The 26,297-nt window shown below is 39.1% G+C and overlaps 1 protein-coding gene across 4 annotated transcripts in view; it reads right to left on the reverse strand.

Annotated features, from left to right (window-relative positions):
* The window catches only part of HECW1 (HECT, C2 and WW domain containing E3 ubiquitin protein ligase 1), a 466,123-nt gene that overhangs the window by 189,671 nt on the left and 250,155 nt on the right, over positions 1 to 26,297 (reverse strand). For all 4 annotated transcript variants that reach the window (XM_046021545.1, XM_046021547.1, XM_046021544.1 and 1 more), the window contains one exon: positions 20,218 to 20,312. In XM_046021545.1, coding sequence (XP_045877501.1) covers positions 20,218 to 20,312 — 95 coding nt within the window. The remainder of the gene's footprint in view (positions 1 to 20,217; positions 20,313 to 26,297) is intronic.

Consider the following 26,297-nt stretch of genomic DNA (forward strand, 5'->3'; position numbering starts at 1 on the left):
CTAAAAAAAACCCCCCAAACCTATTGTTTCATGGCTAAGTGTTGTAATGTATGAGTATATATTTGGTTTGATGGATTGTGGAAAGATGATCAAGCTCATATAAATAGGAAAAGAGAAATCCATATATATAATTATATATATGCATATATATGTATATCTCTATTTATATCTACATCTACATCTGAATCTGTATTTCTATGGCCAAGGAGATAGGACTGGTGCTCTAAGATCAGCATTCTTCTCCTGTGTTGTTTCATTATAGAGTCCCAGAAAATCAGACTAAAATCCTTACATTTTAATTATATTAAATATATAATTATATACTTATATGATAATATGTATTTATATAAATATATAAAATATATATGATGTACAACAATGGTGGATAGTGAGCTAGCTGTATGAATTCTGGAGCAAAGGCACTGTTAAACAGACAGCTAGAGTACACTTTGTCAAGTCAGCCCAAGGAAACAGTAGGTCTCTGTTATAAACTGACTTATGTCTCACAAAATTCATATGTTCATAAGTCCTAATGTAACTATATTTGGTGATAGAGCCTTCAAAGAAGTAATTAAGGTTAAATGAAGTCTTTAGGGCAGATCCTTAATTCAATCAGACTGGCATCTTTATAAGAAGAGGAAGAGACACCAGAAATGTATGTGCACGGAGAAAATGCCAGGTGAGGAGGACACAGGGAGGAGGAGGCCATCTGCAAGCCATAAAGAGAGGCTTTAGGAGAAACCAATCCTGCCAACACCTTGCTCTAGGATGTCTAGCCTTCAGAAGGCTAGAAGAGAGAAAGCAAATGTCTGTTGTTTAAACCATGCCATCTGTGGCATTTTGTTATGGCAGCCCTGCCTGCTAATACAGTCACCATGTTAGTTCTCTTTGCTGGTCAGGAATAGAAGTGAAGCTTATTGACATACAGAGGCATATTCAATGGATTCAACATACAAACCTCTATTTTCAACATTAACAGATCAGACCTATGGGTACAAGCTGCCTACTGTGGACACCTGCCCTTGAGAGGTTTGTGGTGGCTAAAGGCCCCACTAAAGTTCCTCTGGGCCTCAACAGGTATGACACTCACTATTTGGTTTAAACAAGTATTCCTTATCGTAGCAAGTCTTAATACTGAGGGGTTGTTTGTTTGTTTGTTTGTTTGTTTTAAAGAGTTTTCAAGGGGCGCCTGGATGGCTCAGTTGATTAAGAGTCTGCTTTCAGCTCAGGTCATGATCCCAGGGTCCTGGGATCGAGTTCCACATCAGGGCCTCTGCTCAGCAGGTAGTCTGCTTCAGCCTCTCCCTCTGCTTCTGCTCCTTTTCACGCTCACTCTCTCTCTCTTTCAAATAAATAAATAAAATCTTTAAAAAGAGAGTTTTTAAGAGTGACTTTTTGATCGTTAAGTTTAAAGTATTTTTTGTTCAACCCATTTATGCAATAAATCACACAATATATATTTGAATAATAAAGTAATAATGTATCCTCACAATTATTTTGCCTATCATTTTATAGTTAATTAGTTTCCTTACTCACTTTCGACCACAATTTCCTCAGACTTGGGATTGTATCTTTGACGTGTAGGCAATTTCTATATTCTTATATGCTTGAGAATATCCATCTTTCCTTGTCCTCACGTACCTTTGACAGCTGAGACAGTAGAAAACAAAAAGGAAAATGTTTCCTTTAAACACTCATCTTGCCGTCTTTAGCGCCACCATGAGTTCTATGCCATCTGTGTATCTTTAGTGCTGCGGAGGAACATTCAAAGTTTCTTGGGTTTTGTTTTTTTCCAAGTATCCTGGAAGTTTCTCCTGCTAGTTTAGAGGATTCTTCACTTTGAAAATTCTTCCAGATATTGTTCCACAGGCTTGCTGCATGTCAGGTTATCATTTTTCCTTCTTATTCATGCACTTACTAAATTTTCTACCATGAACATGTATACGTATTTTACTATGAAATTCAGATATCTTAAATATGATTAGGATTTTCAATGTTTATTCTAAAGTATATATCTTATTGAGATCAGAAAAGGCTTTTATCTTTTATTTCATTGGCAATGCTTTTTTTTTTTTAATCCTGCTGTCCCTAGATTTGATCTTTAGATCCTCTTTATTCTTTCTCTATTTTTGTTTTTTGCTTCCACTCAGTTTTAGGTAAATTTTCTTAGGTAGTCTTCTAATTCAGTGATTTCCTGTAACCTTTAGGTCAGGCATCTGTGCCTGCTGTTTAAAGATGCCCCATTATCTTACAGCTGTCGTTTCTTACAAAGTCATCCTCTTACCAAATTAAAAAGATACAATGTTGTTTTATATCTGCTTTCTGATTGGAGCATCTCTCTTTTTTAAATTGACTTTATTTTTCTTTAAGAGCAGTTTTCGGTTAACAGGAAACCTAAGCAGAAAGTACAGAGAGGTCTCATCACCCCCTGCCTCTACACATACATAGCCTCCACCATCACCAACATCTTCCATCTTTGTTGCAATGTATGAATCTACATGCTTCTCCATCATTTTCACTGAAAGTCCCTGGTTCACATTGGGGCTCACTCTTGGTGTTGTACATTTTGTGGGTTTGAACAAATATATAATAACATGCATGCATCCACCATTATAGTATCATATGGAATAGTTTCACTGCCTCAAAATTTGCTGGGCCCTTCCTGTTCAACCTACCCTTCCCACGACCCCTGGTAATGACTCATTTTTTTACTGTCTCTCTGGTTTTGCTTTTTCCAGAATGTCATATATTTAGAATCCTACAGACGTAACATTTACAGATGGCTCCTTTGACTTAGCAATATACATTTAAGATTCCTCCATGTCTTTCCATAGCTTGACAGCTCATAATAATATTCTATGATCTGGATGTACCATAGTTTATTTATCCACGCACCTAATGAAATACATCATCGTTGCTTCCAAGTTTTGGCAATTATGAAGAAAGCTGCCATAAACATCTGGGTGTAGGTTTTTGTATGGACTTAAATTTTCAACTTTTTGGATAAACACTACAGAGTGCAATCACTGGATCATATAGTAAGAGTAGTTTGGGTTTGTATGGAACTACCAAACTGTCTTCCAAACTGGCCGTATCATTTGGCACTCCCCCCAGCAATAAATGAGCATTCCTGATGCTCCACATCCTTGCATGTTGGCAGTGTTGTCTGGATTTTAGGCACTCTAAGAGGAGTGTAGTGATCTCCTTGTTTTAATTTGCATTTCCCTCTTGACATACGATGTGGAGCATTTTTTCTTGTACATATTTGCCATCTGTGTATCTTCTTTGGTCTGGTGTCTCTTCAGATCTTTTGCTCATTTTTAAATTGGGTTGCTCATTTTCTTATTGCTGATTTTAAGAGTTCTTTGTATATTTTGCATAAGAGTCCCTTCTCAGATAAATCTTTTTCAAATATTTTCTCCCAGTGTGGTTGTCTTTACATTGTTTTGACAGAGCATCTTTTTATGTGCTTACTGGTGATTGTACTCTTTTCCCCTAAAAATGGACTTCAGGCTCTTTGCCTGTTTCTAAAATGTTTTTTTTTCTTTAAACAATATAAGTGAGTTCTATGTTAATTAAAGAAGCTAGCTTTTTGCCTGATTTTTTAAAATCAGCTTCTTCTTTCTGTTTTCTACTTTTTTAGTATTTAAATTTTTTTCCATTCAGATTTTTTAAATGTATTGAATACAATTTATTGCCACTTTTCCTTTATGGCCTTAGGCTTTGTGTTCTGATTGGAAAGAACTATTCCTCTCCAAAACTTCAAATTATGCATGCTTTTTTACTAGAATTTTAAAGTTTTTTAAGTATTGAAAATATCTATCCATTTGTACATAAGGAATTAGGAATAATAGAGGGTTTGATGCATATATTTTTTTCCAATAGTTTGTTCAGCTGCTATAATACCAATATGGTAAAATCTCTCTTTCCCACACTGATTTTAAATATAACCTTAACTGTTAATTAAGGTTCCCAATATCCTGGAGTCTATTTTCTTACTCTCTTCTCTTCCATTGTTCTATTAGTCTCTTTCTTCATTAACAATTTTAATTATTATAGCTTCATAGCCCATTTTAATTTCTGGCAGGCTAGTCTTTCCTTATTATTTTCATTTCCCAAAACCATTATAATTTTTCTCACATATTGGGTCTGATGAAGCTAGGGTTACTTTGCTATCAAAAGCATCTTATTTATATTTTAATTGCAGTTGTGTTGAATTTTAAATTAATTTACAGGGAATTTATCTAGGTTAAATGCTACTTCTGAAACAAGGACACAGTTCATCTATTCAAATCTTCCATTATCCTTCAATAGTTCTAAATTTTTCATTAATTTGGTCTTGTACAGGAGCGCCTGGGTGGCTCAGTTGGTTAAGTGTCTGCCTTCAGGTCAGGTCACCCTGGGGTCAAGTCCCGCATTAGGCACCCTGCTCAGTAGAGACCCTGCTTCTCCCTCTCCCTCTGCCTCTTCCCACCCACACTCATGCTCTCTCTCTCAGTCTCTCTTGCTCTATCTCAAATAAATAAATACAATCTTTAAAAAAATAAAAAATAAATTGGTCATGCACATTTTTTCCACTTTTACTTAGATATAATTGACATATAACATCATGTGAGTTCAGCCTTTTTAGATCCCACATATGAAATCATACAGTATTTTTCTTTCTGGCTCATTTTTCTAGCATGATGTCTTTGAGGTCCATCTATGTTCTCACAAATGGCAGGATTTTCTTTTCCTCATGTCTGAATAATATTCATCTATCTATCTGTCTATCTGTCTCATATAATCTTCATCCATTCATCTATTGATAGACAATTAGGCTGCTTTCGTATCTTGGCTATTGTGAATAATGATGCGGTGAACATATGAGTGCAGATAACTCTTTGAGATCATGGTCTTGCACGTTTCTTTTTTTTTTTTTTTTTTTTTTCATGGTCTTGCACATTTCTTATTGAAAATTTTTTTTTTTTTTGGTTAATCTAAAATGAAAACCTTTTTTTCCACTATGTTTTCTGATTGGCTTTTCTTTGCTTATAGTAGAGCTATTAATTCTTATATATTAGAGATAATTTATTGTTTCTAAGAGCCTCAATCAATTATTTTACATAATACAGTCAAGTCATTTATAAGTGATGATAATTTTGTTTCTCTTTCCAATACTGAATCTTTATTTCTTGCCTATGTTTTCTGGGGAACCATTAGAAATGGTTTCATTAAAGTTGAGAACAAGACAAAGAGATCACTATTAATACCTCTAGTGATACCACTATTACTTAGCATTGTTCTGAAAGTACAAGCATTACTAAGAGAAAAAAATGTCAGATTTTATTTTTTATATCTATAGAGAGGATCACGTGGTTTTCTGTTCACATAGTATAATAATACTGAGGCAACTTTACAACCTGGGTGTAATTCTTTATTTTAATAATACTTTTGAAATCTATTTGCCAATATTTAACTTAAGGACTTTATATTTATATTCATCAATAAGATTGACCCATAGTTTTCTATTTAGTGCTCTTTTTGACAGTTCTGGTTTCAGTGTTATGGTGGGTAAGGAAAATTATTTAGAAGCTTTTTTCTTTCTTTTTGCTCTAGAATGTTTAAATTGTATCTGACTTACTTACACCTCAATCATTTGAAAGACCTCACCTATGAATTCATTTTGCTTTGTTTTAGGAATAAATACTTTTTAGTTTGTCTACTCTGTGCCAAGCTCCCTGCCTCTAATCCCTGGACATCAACATTTGTATCCTGCTGCAAAAGAAAAACAAAAAGATTTCTGTTTAAGAGGCCTTCATTTAATTTTCATGTCCTCCTATATCAGGCTCACGGGATACATTCATGTCTAGATTCATCTCTTTTCTAGATTTGTGTCTCTTATCTAGGTATTTACTACCTGTTTCCTTTCATTAAGAACATTCTTGGCTTTACATAGGGTTGCCAAAGACTAGGGTGTTTACTCCAATAAAGGCAAAGGTAGACTTTTAACAGTACAAAGCCTGACAAATTAGGTCTCTATACCAGCAAAGGGTGATAGTGGTGTTTTCTCTAACAGTGATGAGCTTTTTGGGACAATGAAACCTGTTCAGAATCTGATGAATGCATGGGATTCACCCCAAGGACATGCATGAACACATCCATATAATATCAGAGCTTCACAGACATCCCAACTCCGGTGTAAGAACACAGCTCTTACAAACACAGAGAGGATCTCCACTTTCTATGAACGATTCATGTCTAGGTATGTTCAAATGTGGTTTCTATGGAAAAACGCAGAGAATGTTATTTGGCACTTGCTTGCAACACCCCAAAAAGGAAGGATGTAAACCACCCCGTATGCCAAAACAAAGCTGGTAGAAGAACCTTATCAGGAAACACCACCTCCAGACTCAAGACCCCAAAATTCCACTTTAGAATAAGCTCTGAACCTCTTCCACTAAAATAGAACAAACTTCTTAATGTTGGGCCACAATGGAATCCAAACTTTCAGGGTACCTTTTTAAGAGGTATGACTGTGGGCAGGACCTGCATAAATTCTCTAGAAGAGGATGTTTGGTGTGGTTGTGATTTCCTTTACTCTTATTTCTCTTCTACAAAAATGAATCCATCTGATATGTTAGCCAAAATACAAATGTCTAAATGTTCCCCTGCTTTAGTCCAATCAAAACCTCAAGGGACTTTTGCTGAAGATATGCATATGAATAACATGCCCCTACACATGGGCCAAACAGTGTAGAAAAAAAATAAAAATAAAGGGCTTGATCAAATCCCGGCCATGATTTGGTCTGTTCCATTTAGAAAGCCTTCCATCATGTTCTGGGCATGCTCATCTTTGGTCCTCCCAAAGTGCCCTATGTGTCCATTCCCACAACACTTAGAATAGTCCTTTGTTATTGCCTGTTTTCTTGTCTGTCTCTGCACTACTCAACCCCATCCCAGGCAGTTGGCTTCAAGAGGATGGGCATTTATTCTGTTCAGTTTTGGATGACTAGTGGTCAACACAGAAGAGCTCACTAATAAAGAAATAACTGAATAAATGAATTATGGAAGCCATAGGCTACACAAAGGTGTACAAATAACTATGTTCTCAGCAGAACTCCAAGGTGGGGGAACCAGAGTATTGCATATATGGGGGAGGGTTGCTGCTGAGGAGGTGGGAGTAGTTTCTGGGGAAAGAGGATTAGAGGCAAGAAGCTCTGAGCACCATAAAACAATTTGCCAGATTAGAAGTGAGACAAAACGTGGCTACAGATTCTCTAATACAAGAAATGATATGTTATGTCAATAACCATAAAATTGGTTCAGGGGATGAAAAGGTTAACAAAAATAACACCAACCACCAACTTTTCCCTGTTCCTCTGAGAAACCCCTTTCCCAGTGCACCCTAGACTTTGTGGAATGGAGCTGGACTTTAAAGCTGGAGCTTTAAAGCCACAATAGTCAGGAGATCCTGTAAAATACACCCTTATAAAATCATCCTATAGCTTGCTAGTAAATGGAAAACACAGATCCTTTGCATGCAAATAAATCATGCAAGAAGTTTTAGGAGGAGCATTCAAGTTTACATTTGTTGTAAGGTAATGTAATGTAATGTTGTAGCATTTGGTTTATGGCTTCTACAAATCAAAATGTTTTCTTAAGTTCTCTCCTAAAGAAAGGCTAAGAGACATAGATATGAAGGAAAGAAATGAAAAATTAGAATAATGTACAGTCTAATCACATCAGAATTCTTGCCCTTCTAACGTACCTGAGATTATTTCATTAAGAATCTGATTTTCAGAATATTAGGAACTAAGCCTCAGAATTTCATGTCAACATAGGATTTTTGATGAAGTTCTATTCTAATGCCTGGTTGGACAGGTACTGGTGACAAGCTACAAAAACAAATTATGGATGTGTTAGTAAGAAAAAGACAAAACAGAATTAATTCACAAATGACTCCAATGGCTACTATAAAATACACACCCAATTATAAAATAAACATCATGTCACCTTCCCAAAATGTCATGGGGACAGGTTTCTAGAATCAAAATGGGAAAAGAGGGAAGACTGAGGAATATTATTGTAGGGCACAAGTCTGGGGAGATCGCAAAAGGCTAAATTCTGACTAAAACCTTGCAAGACCGCGGTGGGGAGTGAAGATGGCGGAGAAGTAGCAGGCTGAGACTACATCAGGTAGCAGGAGATCAGCTCGATAGCTTATCTAAACATTGCAAACACCTACAAATCCAACGGGAGATCAAGGAGAAGAAGAACAGCAATTCTAGAAACAGAAAATCAACCACTTTCTGAAAGGTAGGACTGGCAGAGAAGTGAATCCAAAACGACGGGAAGATAGACCGCGGGGGGAGGGGCCGGCTCCCGGCAAGCGGCGGAGCACAAAATCAGGACTTTTAAAAGTCTGTTCCACTGAGGGACATTGCTCCAGAGGCTGAACCGGGGTGAAGCCCACGCGGGGTCAGCATGGCCCCAGGTCCCGCAGGGTCACAGAAGGATGGGGGTGTTGGAGTGTCGCAGAGCTCGCAGGTGTTAGAATGGAGAAGCTGGCAACAGAGACAGACCCGAGGACTGAACTCTCAGCTCGGGGTTACCTTGAACCGGTCCAAGGCTGGGTGAGCTTGGAGCACAGTTGGAGGCTGGGGATACGGGAGTGATTGGGTGCTGTCCTCTGGGGGCGCACTGCGGAGTGGGGCCCCGGGCTCTCGGCTCCTCCGGGCAGGAGACTGGGAGGCCACCATTTTCATTCCCGTCCTCCGGAACTCTACGGAAAGCGTTCAGGGAACAGAAGCTCCCAAAAGCGAACCCGAGCGGATTACTTAGTCCGGGCCCCCGTAAGGGTGGTACAATTCTGCCCCCGGCAAAGACACTTGAGAGTCACTGCAACAGGCCCCTCCCCCAGAAGATCAACAAAATATCCAGCCAGGACGAAGTTCATCTATCAAGGAAAGCAGATTCAATACCTAGGCCAGCAGCGGAATTCCAGAGGAGGAGAAAGCAAAGCACGGAACTCATGGCTTTCTCCCCATGATTCTTTAGTCTTGCGGCTAATTCAATTTTTTTTTTCAAAATTTTTTTTTCTTTCTTTTTTCTTCTTCTGCTAAATTTTTTAAAACTTTTACCCTTTTCTTTTTTAACCTTTTTTCACTAGTTTATCTAAAATATATATTTTTCCTTTCTTTTATATATATATATATTTATATTTTTTCTTTATTTGTTTTATTTTTTAAATTTTTTTCTTTTTTTTTCAGAACCTCTTTTTATCCCCTTTCTCCCCCCCCCCCCACAATTTGGGGTCTCTTCTGATTTGGTTACAGCACATTTTTCTGGGGTCTTTGCCACCCTTTTAGTAGTTTATTTGATCCTTCATATCGTCTTATCTGGACAAAATGACAAGGCGGAAAAAATCACCACAAACAAAAGAACAAGAGGCAGTACCGAAGGCTAGGGACCTAATCAACACAGACATTGGTAATATGTCAGATCAACAGTTCAGAATGATTCTGAAGATTGTAGCCGGGCTCGAAAAAGGCATGGAAGATATTAGAGAAACCCTCTCTGGAGATATAAAAGCCCTGTCTGGAGAAATAAAAGAACTAAAATCTAACCAAGTTGAAATCAAAAAAGCTATTAATGAGGTGCAATCAAAAATGGAGGCTCTCACTGCTAGGATAAATGAGGCAGAAGAAAGAATTAGTGATATAGGAGGCCAAATGACAGAGAATAAAGAAGCTGAGCAAAAGAGGGACAAAGAGCTACTGGACCACGAGGGGAGAATTCAAGAGATAAGTGACACCATCAGACGAAACAACATTAGAATAATTGGGATTCCAGAAGAAGAAGAGAGAGGGGAGCAGAAGGTCTATTGGAGAGAATTATTGGAGAGAATTTCCCTAATATGGCAAAGGGAACAAACATCAAAATCCAGGAGGTGCAGAGAACCCCCCTCAAAGTCAACAAGAATAGGTCCACACCCCGTCACCTAATAGTAAAATTTACAAGTCTTAGTGACAAAGAGAAAATCCTGAAAGCAGCCTGGGAAAAGAAGTCTGTAACATACAATGGTAAAAATATTAGATTGGCAGCAGACTTCTCCACAGAGACCTGGCAGGCCAGAAAGAGCTGGCATGATATATTCAGAGCACTAAACGAGGAAAAACATGCAGCCAAGAATACTATATCCAGCTAGGCTATCACTGAGAATAGAAGGAGAGATAAAAAGCTTCCAGGACAAACAAAAACTGAAAGAATTTGCAAACACCAAACCAGCTCTACAGGAAATATTGAAAGGGGTCCTCTAAGCAAAGAGAGAGCCTAAAAGTAGATCAGAAAGGTACAGAGACAAGATACAGTAACAGTCACCTTACAGGCAATATAATGGCACTAAATTCATATCTCTCAATAGTTACCCTGAGTGTTAATGGGTTAAATGGCCCAATCAAAAGACACAGGGTATCAGAATGGATAAAAAAACAAAACCCATCAATATGTTGCCTAAAGAAACTCATTTTAGACAAAACCCATCAATATGTTGCCTAAAGAAACTCACCTCCAGATTTAAAGTGAGGGGGTGGAAAATAATTTACCATGCTAATGGGCATCAGAAGAAAGCTGGGGTGGCAATCCTTATATCAGATCAGTTAGATTTTAAGCCAAAGACTATAATAAGAGATGAGGAAGGACATGATATCATACTCAAAGGGTCTGTCCAACAAGAAGATCTAACAATTTTAAATATCTATGCCCCTAACGTGGGAGCAGCCAACTATATCAACCAATTAATAACAAAATCAAAGAAACACATCAATAATAATACAATACTAGTAGGGGACTTTAACACTCCCCTCACTGAAATGGACAGATCATCCAAGCAAAAGATCAACAAGGAAATAAAGGCCTTAAATGACACACTGGACCAGATGGACATCACAGATATATTCAGAACATTTCATCCCAAAGCAACAGAATACACATTCTTCTCTAGTGCACATGGAACATTCTCCAGAATAGATCACATCCTGGGTCACAAATCAGGTCTCAACCTGAACCAAAAGACTGGGATCTTACCCTGCATATTTTCAGACCACAATGCTCTGAAGCTAGAACTCAATCACAAAAGGAAAGCTGGAAAGAACCCAAATACATGGAGACTAAACAGCATCCTTCTAAAGAATGAATGGGTCAACCAGGAAATTAAAGAAGAATTGAAAAAGTTCATGGAAACAAATGATAATGAAAACACAACGGTTCAAAATCTGTGGGACTGAGAGGAAAATATATAGCGGTACAAGCCTTTCTCAAGAAACAAGAAAGGTCTCAAGTACACAACCTAACCCTACACGTAAAGGAGCTGGAGAAAGAACAAGAAAGAAACCCTAAACCCAGCAGGAGAAGAGAAATCATAAAGATCAGAGCAGAAATCAATGAAATAGAAACCAAAATAACAATAGGAAAAATCAATGAAACTAGGAGCTGGTTCTTTGAAAGAATCAATAAGATTGATAAACCCCTGGCCAGACTCATCAAAAAGAAAAGAGAAAGGACCCAAATAAATAAAATCATAAATGAAAGAGGAGAGATCAAAACTAATACCAAAGAAATACAGACAATTATAAGAACATACTATGAGCAACTCTACGCCAACAAATTGGACAATCTGGAAGAAATGGATGCATTCCTAGAGACATATAAACTACCACAACTGAACCAGGAAGAAATAGAAAACCTGAACAGGCCCATAACCAGTAAGGAGATTGAAACAGTCATCAAAAATCTCCAAACAAACAAAAGCCCAGGGCCAGATGGCTTCCCAGGGGAATTCTACCAAACATTTAAAGAAGAACTCATTCCTATTCTCCTGAAACTGTTCCAAAAAATAGAAATGGAAGGAAAACTTCCAAACTCATTTTATGAGGCCAGCATCACCTTGATCCCAAAACCAGACAAGGATCCCACCAAAAAAGAGAACTACAGACCAATATCCCTGAAGAACACAGATGCAATAATTCTCACCAAAATACTAGCCAATAGGATTCAACAGTACATTAAAAGGATTATTCACCATGACCAAGTGGGATTTATTCCAGGGCTGCAAGGTTGGTTCAACATCTGCAAATCAATCAATGTGCTACAACACATTAATAAAAGAAAGAACAAGAACCATATGATACTCTCAATAGATGCTGAAAAAGCATCTGACAAAGTACAGCATCCCTTCCTGATCAAAACGCTTCAAAGTGTAGAGATAGAGGGCACAAACCTCAATATTATCAAAGCCATCTATGAAAAACCCACCGCAAATATCATTCTCAATGGAGAAAAACTGAAAGCTTTTCCGTTAAGGTCAGGAACACGGCAGGGATGTCCATTATCACCACAGCTATTCAACATAGTACTAGAAGTTCTAATCTCAGCAATCAGACAACAAAAGGAAATTAAAGGCATCCAAATTGGCAAAGAAGAAGTCAAACTATCACTCTTCGCAGATGATATGATACTATATGTGGAAAACCCAAAAGACTCCACTCCAAAACTGCTAGAACTTGTACAGGAATTCAGTAAAGTGTCAGGATATAAAATCAATGCACAGAAATCAGTTGCATTTCTGTACACCAACAACAAGACAGAAGAAAGAGAAATTAAGGAGTCAATCCCATTTACAATTGCACCCAAAACTATAAGATACCTAGGAATAAACCTAACCAAAGAGACTAAGAATCTATATGCAGAAAACTATAAAGTACTCATGAAAGAAATTGAGGAAGACACAAAGAAATGGAAAAATGTTCCATGCTCCTGGATTGGAAGAATAAATATTGTGAAAATGTCTATGCTACCTAAAGCAATCTACACATTTAATGCAATCCCTATCAAAATGCCATCAAGTTTTTTCAATGAAATGGGACAAATAATCCTAAAACTTATATGGAACCAGAAAAGACCTCGAATAGCCAAAGGAATACTGAAAAAGAAAGCCAAAGTTGGTGGCATCACAATTCTGGACTTCAAGCTCTATTACAAAGCTGTCGTCATCAAGACAGCAGGGTACTGGCACAAAAACAGACACATAGATCAATGGAACAGAATAGAGAGCCCAGAAATAGACCCTCAACTCTATGGTCAACTAATCTTCGACAAAGCAGGAAAGAATGTCCAATGGAAAAAAGCCTCTCCAGTAAATGGTACTGGGAAAATTGGACAGCCACACGCAGAAAAATGAAATTAGACCACTTCCTTACACCATACACGAAAATAGACTCCAAATGGATGAAGGACCTCAATCTGAGAAAGGAATCCATCAAAATCCTTGAGGAGAACACAGGCAGCAACCTCTTCGACCTTAGCCGCAGCAACTTCTTTCTAGGAACATCGGCAAAGGCAAGGGAAGCAAGGGCAAAAATGAACTATTGGGATTTCATCAAGATCAAAAGCTTTTGCACAGCAAAGGAAACAGTTAACAAAACCAAAAGACAACTGACAGAATGGGAGAAGATATTTGCAAACGACATATCAGATAAATGGCTAGTATCCAAAATCTATAAGGAACTTAGCAAACTCAACACCCAAAGAACAAACAATCCAATCAAGAAACAGGCAGAGGACATGAACAGACATTTCTGCAAAGACATCCAGATGGCCAACAGACACATGAAAAAGTGCTCCACATCACTCGGCATCAGGGAAATACAAATCAAAACCACAGTGAGATACCACCTCACACCAGTCAGAATGGCTAAAATTAACAAGTCAGGAAATGAGAGATGCTGGCGAGGATGCGGAGAAAGGGGAACCCTCCTACACCATTGGTGGGAATGCAAGCTGGTGCAACCACTCTGGAAAACAGCATGGAGGTTCCTCAAAATGTTGAAAATAGAACTACCCTATGACCCAGCAATTGCACTACTGGGTATTTACCCTAAAGATACAAACGTAGTGATCCAAAGGGGCACGTGCACCCGAATGTTCATAGCAGCAATGTCTACGATAGCCAAACTATGGAAAGAACCTAGATGTCCATCAACAGATGAATGGATAAAGAAGAAGTGGTATATATACACAATGGAATACTATGCAGCCATCAAAAGAAATGAAATCTTGCCATTTGCAACAACGTGGATGGAACTAGAGGGTATCATGCTTAGTAAAGTAAGTCAATCGGAGAAAGACAACTATCATATGATCTCCCTGATATGAGAACGTGGAGATGCAACATGGGGGGTTAGGGGGATAAGAGAAGAATAAATGAAACAAGATGTGATTGGGAGGGAGACAAACCATAAGTGACTCTTAATCTCACAACAAACTGGGGGTTGCTGGGGGGAGGGGGGTTATGGACACTGGGGAGGGTATGTGCTATCGTGAGTGCTGTGAAGTGTGTAAACCTGGCAATTCACAGACCTGTTCCCCTAGGGATAAAAATACATTATATGTTTATAGAAAAAATAAGAAATAAAAAACAAAACAAAACAAAAACAAACCTTGCAAGACCCAGTTTTCTCACGATTTAAGGAAAAGGTCTCTGAACTTTCCTCAAGTCCTTCTTCCACTGTGCAGAGGCAATTCTTTACACAGCACGACTCACGTGAAGAACTAAAATTATTAAAAAGAAGCCCTTTGGGAAGGGCTGCCATCCCAAGGTCTGCTCAAGGCTGCCTGTGCTGGGTCTCTCGTGGACCCAGTGCTAGAGTCACTCCAGCATCGCATTGCCGTCCATTCCACTTACAAGAGGGATGAACTCTTACTTTTCCTTTAATTTTGGGACTACTTCATGACAGACTCAGGTCTGAAGCTGAGACTCCCTGTGGACACACAGGATGAAGGGGACCCTTTGGTAAACTGGGAGACCTTCACCCCTAAACATTGCCATGGATGCTTATCAAGAAGGACTTCATTCAGCAACTAGTCTTGCCACTTAATCTCTCCCAATCTTAAACCACAAGATCATTTTACCATCTTTTATGAAGCTGATCAAATGATCAGTTCATGTCTAACAATTCTATTTGATAGTTGCTTCCATCAGTCACTTGCCTGTGAGTTAATTTTGCAACTAATTTGGCCAGAGTGTTTTCCAGGAGGTTTGTAACTTTAAGGTAGCTATTCTATAGTTATTTTTAATGATTTAAAATATTTTTTTCTGAAAAATCTGCTTGTAAAACTCCTAAGACAAATATTACTAGAAAGAAGTTTAATGACTTAGAGTTTGGGGGCTATTTTTCAAGTATTTGTTCACTGTCCATTGCAGGAGACCCAGACTGCAAAGAAAACCTTAACCTGATCTTATTTTATAAAAGATTTTTATTTTAGAGAGACACAGAGAAAGAGAGCATCAGTGGGGAAAGGGGCAGCGGGGAAGGGTCGGGAGAGGGACAAGCAGACTCCACATATCCAGGTTCCAGAGTCTGGAGCCTGATAGGGGTTCAATCTCAGCGCCCCTGAGATCATGACCTCAGCCAAAACCAAGAGTCGGCCCCTTAACTGACTGAGTCACCCAGGTACCCCATGAACCTGATCTTATTTTAGAGTAATAACTTAGCCTACATTTCCAGACAATTGGCCTATTTAGATTTCTTTTGTTTTGTTTTCAAATGGGAGAATGTGAACTCTATCTCTGCTGGGTGGTCTGACAAAGCAAATGAATGTGTGAACATGAACTGACAGAAAAACATCTCGAGTTCTGGCAGAGAACTTTGCTTTGAACTTTCTGCTGTTCAATTATTACCGAAGGCTTGGATGCAGAGACACTGGATCAAAGTGGTAGAAGAAGGAGCAGAAACAGATATGTTCACTTCCAATTTCTAACTGAGAAGGCCAGAAGACATTAATAGGTAGCCAGACAATAGTAATGTGAGTTAGGGATAAAAACAATCCAGAATAGCAAAATTCTGATGAGATTTCCATAAATTAAAATCTTGATGAAGACTGAGTAAGAAATACACTCCTGTCTAAATGGAAATCTGGGGAACCAGCTACAGCAGGCCCCAGATACGGCAGGAACAAACATCCCCGGCCTACCCCTTTCTGCGGTGGCCCTTCCCCACTCTCTGGACCCTGCTTCCCCATCCTGCCACAGTTATGTCTCCAACAGCAACATATTTTCTGTATCCAGAGACTACAGTCCCCAGGCCTTGTCTCGTTTGGGGATGAGGGAGCACATGGTGATCACTGCACTGTGCAGTGAAGGCTCCTCAGGGACGGCCCTGGAAAGCAGGTGTGCAGGGCGTACACTGAGAACAGGGACAGACTGCGTCTCAATCTCTTGCCCCATAGAGAATGAGGCAGACGGACGGTGAGCTCTCTCCCCAGCCCACTAGTAGATCCCGCTGGAGCATGCCACTTGGTCCACAAAAAGGGAAGGGCAGATGGAAAACCTGCGTGGAAGCATGGACCTGAAGGGAAAGCCGGAAAATTCACAGTGTGCCGAGCAGAGGACAATTTACCGTCCCCGTCTTTTGGCAAATTGGGGAGATTTTTGTCCTTCGATGTATGAATAGGGAGAGGAAAAAAAAAATACCATGAGGCTTATAAGAGGGACTGTAATGCACAGGGAAAGGTAGCAAAAATACTGAGAGAAAGAGCTTATTCTGAACATGATTTTCTACAGAAAATATAAGTAAAATATAAAATATATGCTAAGTGCTCCCAATAAGATACAAAGAGTATGAAAAACAAATTACGGGGTGATATATGGCAAAAAATTAAGTAAGTCGTATATTGTTTAGCTCTAACACAATGTAGGTCTCCTTCTCTGTCACGCCGGTGGTACTTCACAGCCCCACGCCGTCCTTCTGCCAGTGCCTTACCTTCCTCCAGGGCCTCACAACTCCCCTCCACGCTGCCCACACACCACCTCCTCCGAAGGCCTTCCCAGCTGCTGCAGGCACCGCCTCACCGCTTACACCAGCCCAATGGGTTTTCACAGCCCAGCACCAGACACTTCAAACAGTATTTATAATTCACAACAGAATAACCACGATGCCGGGATTTGTATTTCATTTACTCCCATGCCCCTTACTCATCATAGTTTCTGACATACAATTAAGAATAATAAACAGATGAGAGCCTTGTAAAGATAAGGATAGGTGACAACAACATCCCCCCCGCCCCGCCACCGGACCCTCAATGACTGTCGGTAGGACAAAGGCAAAGGATAAGATGGAATAAGGAACTAAAAAATACTGAGAATCTGCTGTGCTCAAAATATTGAAGTGCTGATTATATACTAAGGGGGCATTTGACATCTTTTCCCCCTTTTCAGAAAATTATACTTTTAGATTGTTGCCACAAACTAACTCATTGTTCCTTGGGCATGACATAATGGCCGTTGGCAGCCATCTTTTCAGAAGAGATTAGCCCAGCACCAGAAATCCCCCATTGGAAAATGGATACTTGGAGTTTATTGGCAAATTGATTTTGGAAAACTTGAATAGCATTTCCCCTTAGAAAAAGTTTGCATAAGTCCTTAGACCAGATGCTGCTAGATTATTTCAGAAACAAAACTGAGATTTGTTTCAGCTCCATCACCAGATAGCCAAATGGTCCTGTAACCAAAATGGTACTTCCTGCCTATCTCACAGATGTGCTGTGAACCAACTAAAATTAGGCAAGTGAAACTCTTTGAGTGCACCATGCTGTAAGAACCAGTAGTTTAACTATTATAAAACCCAAAACCATATTAAAATACTGTCTCCAGGAAAATGCATGCTCCCTCTGCAAATGACTCCAACATGGCAGTGGGTAGACAACTCTGTTCCTGGCATCATTTGGCCTTATGATCTGGGGCTCACGTGTGTGGGGAATAAGAAGAGAAACAAAAGTTGTCGACCCAAGTGTCTACTGATTTATGTGAGAAAATCATTATGGAGATAATCATCAGGATAACCGTAACATGTCAACACATTTCAAGATGTCTGAGTACGGGCAATGGTAACACAAGAGGAATAACAAAGATGAGGTCAGGGCTGACTCAGATTCAATGCTGTCTCCTCTACTTCCTGTCAAATAATAGGCTGAAGCACCTCGTGTGCTGTTTCTCTCCTCGTACAGCCTCTTTCTCGTCAGCAGCCCCTGGAAAGCCTGTTTGTTGAGAGTTTATCCCACTTGGTAAAGCCTGTCCACTGTGCAATTCAGGCAGTTTCCAGGGAGTTGGCACCTTATTTTCTTTTAGGCTTACACTGCACACCTGTATAGCTGTGATCATGTGTCTTGCATTGGTCTGAGAAACAGATGACATCTGGAGTCCCCAGGAGGCTGAGTTCAGAGAAGCCAAATGTTCCAGAGAGGCTTCTCCAAAAAAGGAATCCTAAAGATTCCAGGGCGCCCAAGCTCACTCCCGACACCACTCTTTCCAGCCTTGAGCCAAAGAGGCTCGTCCATCATTGAGCAAAGCCCCTCCTGGCTGAGAAGTCAGTGTGTCTGGAGATAAGTTGCCTCATTGCGTGACATGCTGTGCCTACACCTGGAAGGCTTTTCCTGCGTCAGTTGCCTCCACTTCTGGGATCCTTTCTTCCTTGTCTGCTGTGGGCTCAGGGCCTCCATGCTTTGTCCGCCTCGCCTCTGGTTCAATTCAGCCCCAGCTCCAGCTTGGCCGCCTCCATTTAGCTGACCCTCCTGCCTGAACAATTGGCCACTTCTATCAAAACCTCTCTGGCCTTTCCAGGCACCCTCTTTTGATACTTTCCCACACGTGCTGGGCCCATTAAGGGGGGTATCTGGCATTCTGGGAATATTTCCCCAAAACACCACACTTTTGTTCCTGTCCTATCCAGTAAAATGACAGACATCACCTTCCAATCTGGCTGGCTAATGTAGGAGAAAATGGTACAACCAATGAGAAGTACAGATGGTCCTTCTCTCTCCCCTCCCCTGCCGCCCACTGTATGTCATCCGACAGGTAGCCCTGGGACCCCCTTTCCAGCCAGCATCCAGTTCTGCACCAATTCTCTGGATCAAGGCAGCCCAGCCTGTGGTCCCAAGCCCTGCCTGCCTTGGTTATACCACCAAGGACTCAAGTCACTCATCTTCTACACCTTGAAGGACTGACTTATGAAATAGCAAAACCGTGTCTTTTAGAGGCAAAGGTCTTTCCAAATCATTCATACTTCAAGTTTTCTCACTGGAGCCCAGTGTGGGACTTGAACTCACAACCCTGAGATCAAGACCTGAGCTAAAATCAAGAGTCTGATGCCTAACTGACTGAGCTACCCAGGTTCTCTTTTTACATAGGGGAAACCAAATTTTTTTTACTTATCCGCCACCGTGACAAAGTCCTCACTGGTTTTTGGTCAGCCTCCCCCACTGACTAATCTTTATCTTATGTGAAAAGGACATGGAATGCCACCTGAAAGTAGATTTCAGCTAATCAGATGCATTGAAAACAAAGGTAAGCAACACCAGGAAGACGCAAACTAGACTGTAATTTAGGAAAAGGCAGCATTTGTTACTGGACTACTGAGCAAAACCAGAGAACAACAAACAAAAGACGTGACTTAAATCTCTGTTCTGCAGCTGTGAGCTTAGGTCCATTACTTAGGCACGTCGGGCAGTTTCTTCATTCATATAAAGGGAAAAAGGACCAGCGATTGTAGTCTTTCCTAGGCCTACCATTTTATAATTTTATGAACCAAATCAGTCTGAGATTATAAATTTCTATTCCATAAATTTCTTTTTTTTTTTTTTAAAGATTTTATTTATTCATCTGACAGAGAGAGATCACAAGTAGGCAGAGAGGCAGGCAGAGAGAGTGAGAGGGAAGCAGGCTCCCTGCTGAGCAGAGAGCCCGATGCGGGACTCGATCCCAGGACCCTGAGATCATGACCTGAGCCGAAGGCAGCGGCTTAAACCACTGAGCCACCCAGGCACCCCCATAAATTTCTTTATAAGCTTAAAAAGAAATTAAAACATATGGAAATATAAATCCTTAAAAACCAAGGAATTTTAAAAAATGTGTACCAGAGAAACTCTTGTTCTTCACAGCTGTGAAGCATGAATCTATTATAAACATCTCACTATTAAAGCTTAACATTTCACAAACAAAAAGTGGTATGATTTTAATAAGTTTGCCTTTGGATCTCCTTCCTCCTCACTATTCTGTCTACTTATAATCTATCACTATATGCCCATATGTGTATATAAACACACACACACACACACACACGAAGTGGGAGAAAGCAAAGAAACATCAAGATTAGCTCCGGCCGAAGAGGAAGAAATGGGACTTACAGGAGCTGCGGAGTTTTTGACGGTGACACTGGGGGTGGTGGCTCGCAGGGCTCCGCTCACACCATGGTAGTATTTGAAGCAGATCTTAGTTTCAGCTGAAAAACAAAAATCAAATGGTACTGAGAACGAGGGTATGACCCAGAAGAGAGAACCATCTCCAGAGGGACACCCCCAGAAAATGCCCCGTAATTCCTCCCATGAGCCAAACAGGTCTTATCTGCTGATGCTTATTCAACATGTGGCTCTGTGGACAGGTCTGACATCTGTCTAAGAAGGTGTCCTCAAAAATTGCTCTTTGTACCCAAGTGAAATGCATTATTTCAACTTCTCTGCATTCATCCAATCCCCGCATCGGGCTCGCTGCTCAGCGGGGAACCTGCTTCCCCCTTTCTCTCTGCCTGCTTGTGATCTCTCTCTCTGTGTCAAATAAATAAATAAAATCTTAAAAGAAAAAACTTAGTGGATTAAAAAAGCAACCATTCATTTAAAAAAAAAGTTATTTGTAATAAACCCTTACTTCTGAGATTCTAGCTGGTGTGATGCCTACCACCAGGCTGTTCTGTAATTTTTGGTTATTGAATTCATCGTGAGTACTATCTTAGCAACTTGGAGGACGACTTTGAGAAGTTACTGAAATACATGTATGGGAGGCATATTTTCTAAACTGTGATACCCATCAATGATAATCTATTTGCATCATGGTTTTTTCTTCAAAGTCCTTTCTATGTAAGTAGGAAAAGCATGGCCATAGGGGCCCACACTGCCTGGGTTTGTCTTTTGGCTCCATTCCTGACAATCTGTGAGACAACAAGCAAGTCCCTTAACCTCCTTTACCCCATGTTTCCTGTAAAATAAATATAACTAACAATAGTACCTACTTCATAAAGTATTGGATAAGTAAATAAAGTTCTTAGAGTGCAAATAATGCATGACAACTAAAGACAAAATCTTTGGCCGACCTGGGTCTAGTTCATTTGAAGGTGACTTGCTTTTCCCAATTTACTGTTTGTAGGATTTTTCTTTTAAATTTGAAAAATTTGCCAGGCTATGTTTTAGCCCCTTACTTTTGTTTGGAACAACACGAGAAATCTCAAATTTGAGATCCTGTTTCTCAAGTCTGGGAATCTGTCATCAGCCTCAATGTTTCAAAAAATAATGTCTATAATTTTCTTAGCTTGCATTTTAATATGCTCATTATGGAAAATATGGACAATGAAAAGTATAAAAAATCTTCTATGAGTGTTTTTATGCATATCTGGGAGTATAAGCTTAATACTATATGTAATGTAGTAAAATAATAATGTAATAAAACTGCATTTTTAAAAATTAACATTAAACAGGTTCAACTATCAAACATTTGTTGGTAACATTCGTTGTTTTATGGAATCATTGACTTCATTTGTAATTGGAGGTATTCATGTAATTTTTAGAATTTGGGCTCTTTCCTAAAAATGGAATGACTTTTTGAAAATTATGTTGAAGTTCGAGTTTGTTTTTTAGGATAATGGAGCAAAACTTGCTGGTTATCTATCCAACATCCTTTCTCCCTTTCCTCCTTAATACAAAAATCTCTATTTTATTTTGAATGGTAATGCCCACTAAAGCACTATATTTTGGAGCCTCCCTTGCAGAAAACATTTCTGTTGTTTTCCACTGTTATTTTGGGATTTCTGTTATCTGTAAATTTTACAATATAGAGAAAGCTTGCTTTCTTTTTATTTTTTTATACTTTCATTTTTTTACTTACAGAGTTGAAGCACAAGTTAAAAAGCACAATTAGTTCTTGACACAGAAGATATGAGTACTGCAATATCATTCCTTAGAAGATGTGAACACTTTAAGGATTCCCCTTTCTTGTGGCCAAAATGCTTCTCAAAAAGCACTTTACACTTTCATCAGGAAATGTAGCCCTTGTTAATACTGAGTATTATCAATTAAGTATAAGTTTAAGTAGTATTTCATCTTTATTTCATGTATGTGATTAGTAGTGAGATTAAGCATTTTTTCATCAAACCTTTTTTTTTTAAAGATTTTATTTACTTATTTATTTATTTGACAGACAGAGATCACAAGCAGGCAGAGAGGCAGGGAGAGGAGGAAGCAGGCTCCCTGCTGAGCAGAGAGCCCGATGTAGGGCTCAATGCGGGGCTCAATCCCAGGACCCTGGGATCACAACCCGAGCCGAAGGCAGAGGTCTTAACCCACTGAGCCACCCAGGCGCCCCTCATCAAATCTTAATTAGCCATTTGTATTTACTATTTTTTATCCATTGAACTGTACTTTTTTATCCATTGAACACCACCTGGATGACACTTGGGTGCTCACTTTTTAGTGGATGTGTTCTTCCTTTAGATACACCAATACTTTCCATTTCCCTCCTAAGTCATTCTTTCCTTGCAGTGATTTTGCATTACTGTTGATTGCCTTTTAAACTCTTGGTGGACAATCTTACAACCTAGTTCTGTATTCTTCAAGGCACCTCACAGTTATCTGCACATTGTTAGGTATACACATCCAGACCCAGTCCTGCTCCAGCCTGTAGGTTAGGGATTAGGAGGGAACACTGAATAAAGTAGTGAGCCTATATAGCTAGGCAACCTCACTGGGCTGGCGCAATTTAAGTTCCTCTGCTTGTAGGTGCCATGACATCAGCTTGGAGGGGCCAATGGCTTCAGCTCAAGCACAGCTGGGTGGAAGGAAATATTGGGTAACAGGCATTCTAAACAGGCACTACTAGCTTTCCTTATGAATAAGATTATTCCAATGCCTTTAAGTAAGAAAGGTCAGGGTAGATAAGAGCCATATGATCCTCTCAGAAAAAGCACTTGACAAAATACAGTATCCATTCTAGATAAAAACAAAGAAATCAACAATGTAGGGATAGATTCAACATCATAGTGATATGTGAAAGACCCACGGCAAATATGACCTTCAAAGGGGAAAAACAGAGCTTTTCCTCCACAGTCAGAAATAAAATAGAGATGTCCACTCTCACCATTACTATTTAACACAGTACTGGAAGTCTTAGCCTCAGCAATCAGACAACAAAAAGATATAAAGGCAACAAAGTGGAAAGGGAGAAGTCAAACTTTCATTATTTGCAGACAATAGTACTCTATGTAGAAAACCTGAAAGAATCCACCCCCAAATGCTAGAACTAATACATGAATTCAGCAAAGTTGCAGGATATATGATCAATTAAGAAATTTGTCACATTTCTATACACCAATAATGAAACAGCAGAAAGAGAAATCAAGGAACTGATCCCACTTATAATTGCACCAAAACCCATAAGATACCTACGAATAAATCTAACTAAAAAAGTAAAAGATCTGTACTCTGAAAACTATAGAATACTTATGAAAGAAATAGAAGACAACACAAAGAAGTGGAAAAGCATTTGATGCTCATGGATTGGAAGAACAAACATTGTTAAAATGTCTATACTACCCAAAGCAATCAACACATTTAACGCAATCCCTATCAAAATACCACCAGCATTTTTCCTAGAGCTAGAACAAACAATCCTAAAATTTGTCTGGAACCACAAAAGACCCTGAATAGTCAAAGCAATCCTGAAAAAGAAAAGCAAAACTGGAGACACCATGATTCTGGACTTCAAGCTATATTACAAAGCTATACTCATCAAGACAGTATGATACTGGCACAAAACCAGACACACAGATCAGTGGAACAGAATAGAAAAACCAGGAATGGACCCACAACTACATGGTCAACTAATCTTTGACAAAGCAGGAAAAAATAACCAGTGGGGGGGTAAAAAGACAGTCTCTTCAATAAAATGGTTTTGGGAAAACTGGAGAGCAACATGTAGAAGGATGAAACTGGACCATTTTCTTACACCACACACAAAAATAAATTCAAAATGGATAAAGACCTAAATATGAGATAGAAACCATCAAAATCCTAGAGAAGAACACAGGCAGCAACTTTTTTGACTTAGGCCATAGCAACTCCTTACTACACCCATCATCAGAGGCAAGGGAAACGAAAACAAAAATGAATTATTGGGACTTCATCAAGATAAAAAGCTTATCAACAAAACTAAAAGGCAGCACATGAAATGGGAAAAGATATTTGCAAATGATGTATCTTATTAAGGGTTAGTTTCCAAAATCTATAAAGAACTTACCAAATGAAACATCACCCCCCCAAAACCATCCAGTTAAGAAATGAGCAGAAGACACAAATAGGCATTTTTTTAAGAAGACATCCAGATGGCCAACAGACACATGAAAAGATGCTCAACCTCACTCATCATCAGGGAGATGCAGTTCAAAGCAATGGTGTGATGCCACCTCATACCTGTCAAATGGCTAAAATTAACAACAGAAGAAACAAGAGGTGTTGGTGAGGATGTGGAGAAAGGGGAATCCTCTTACACTGTTGGTGGGAATGCAAACTGGTGCAGCCACTCTGGAAAATAGTATGGATGCTCCTCTAGAAGTTAAAAATAGAGCTACCATACAATCCAGCAATTCCACTACTAGGTATTTACCCAAAGGATGCAAACATACAGATTCAAAGGGATACATGCACTCTGACATTTACAGCAGCATTATCAACAACAGTCAAATTATGGAAAGAGCCCAAATGTCCATTGGCTGACAAATGGATAAAGAAGATGTGGTGTGTACACACACACACACACACACACACACACACACACACACACACAGAGAGGAACATTATTCAGTCATCAAAAAGAATGAAATCTTGCCATTCGCAACGACACAGATGGTGCCTACATTATGCTAAGTGAAATAAGTCAGAAAGACAAATACCATATGATCTCACTCACATGGAATTTGAGAAAGAAAACAGATGACTATGTGGGAACAGGAAAAGGAAGAAAAAAGAGAAAGGGAAACAAGCCATAAGTGACTATTAATGATAGAGAATGAATTGAGGGTTGATGGAGGGAGGTGGGTGGCAATGGGTAGATGGGTGGTAGGTATTAAAGAGGGCACTTGTGATAAGCACTGGATGTTGTATATATATGATTCTACTCCAGAAACCAATATTGCTCTGTATGCTAACTAACAAAATTTAAATTAAAAAAAACTGATGGGAGAAATTGAGGGTACACAAAGAAATGGAAAGACATGAATGCTCATGGATTGGAAGAATATTATTAAAATGCATATATTACCAAAAGCAATCCACACATCTAATACAATCCATATCAAAACACAAACAGCATTTGTCATAGAACTAGAGCAAAAAATTCTAAAATATGTATGAAACCACAAAAATCCCTTAATAACCAAAACATTCTTAAAAAAAAAAAAAAGAGGAAGAAAAGAAAAAAGCAAAGTTGGAGGAAGCCCAGTTTCAGACTTCAAGTCTTTAAGTCTGAAGTGGTAATCGAAATGGCATGGCTCTGGTGCAAAAACAGGCACACGGTTCAATGGAACAAAATAGGAAACCCAGAAACGAACCCACAATCATATGGTCAATTAATCTTCAACAAAGTAGGAAAGAATATCCAATGGAAAAAAGACTGTTTCTTCAACAAATTGTATTGGGAAAACTGGACAGTAACATGCAAAGAAAGAAAATGGGTCACTTTCTTACACCATACACAAATTCAAAATGGATTAAAGATGTAAATGTGATACCTGAAATAACCACAAAACCTAAAGAGAACACCTTCTATGACATCAGCCACAGCAACATTTTTGTATATATGTCTCCTGAGGTGAGGTAAATAAAACTAAATATAAACTATTGGGACTTCATCAAAATAAAAAGCTTCTACACAGCAAAGGAAACAGTCAACAAAAGCAAAAGGCAACCTACAGAATGGGAGAATATATTTCCAACTGACATATCAGATAAAAGGTTAGTATCCAAAATATACGCAGAACTAATAAAACTCAACACCCAAAAACAAAGAATCCATTAAAAACCAGGCAGAAGACATGAACAGATATTTCTCCAAAGAAGACATCCAAATGGCCAACAGATATATGAAAAGATGTTCATCATCACTTACCACCAGGGAAATGCAAATCAAAACTACAATGAGGGGTGCCTGGGTGGCTCAGTTGGTTAAG

The sequence above is a fragment of the Meles meles genome, chromosome 10 (assembly GCF_922984935.1).
Source record: "Meles meles chromosome 10, mMelMel3.1 paternal haplotype, whole genome shotgun sequence".
Classification (NCBI taxonomy): domain Eukaryota; kingdom Metazoa; phylum Chordata; class Mammalia; order Carnivora; family Mustelidae; genus Meles; species Meles meles.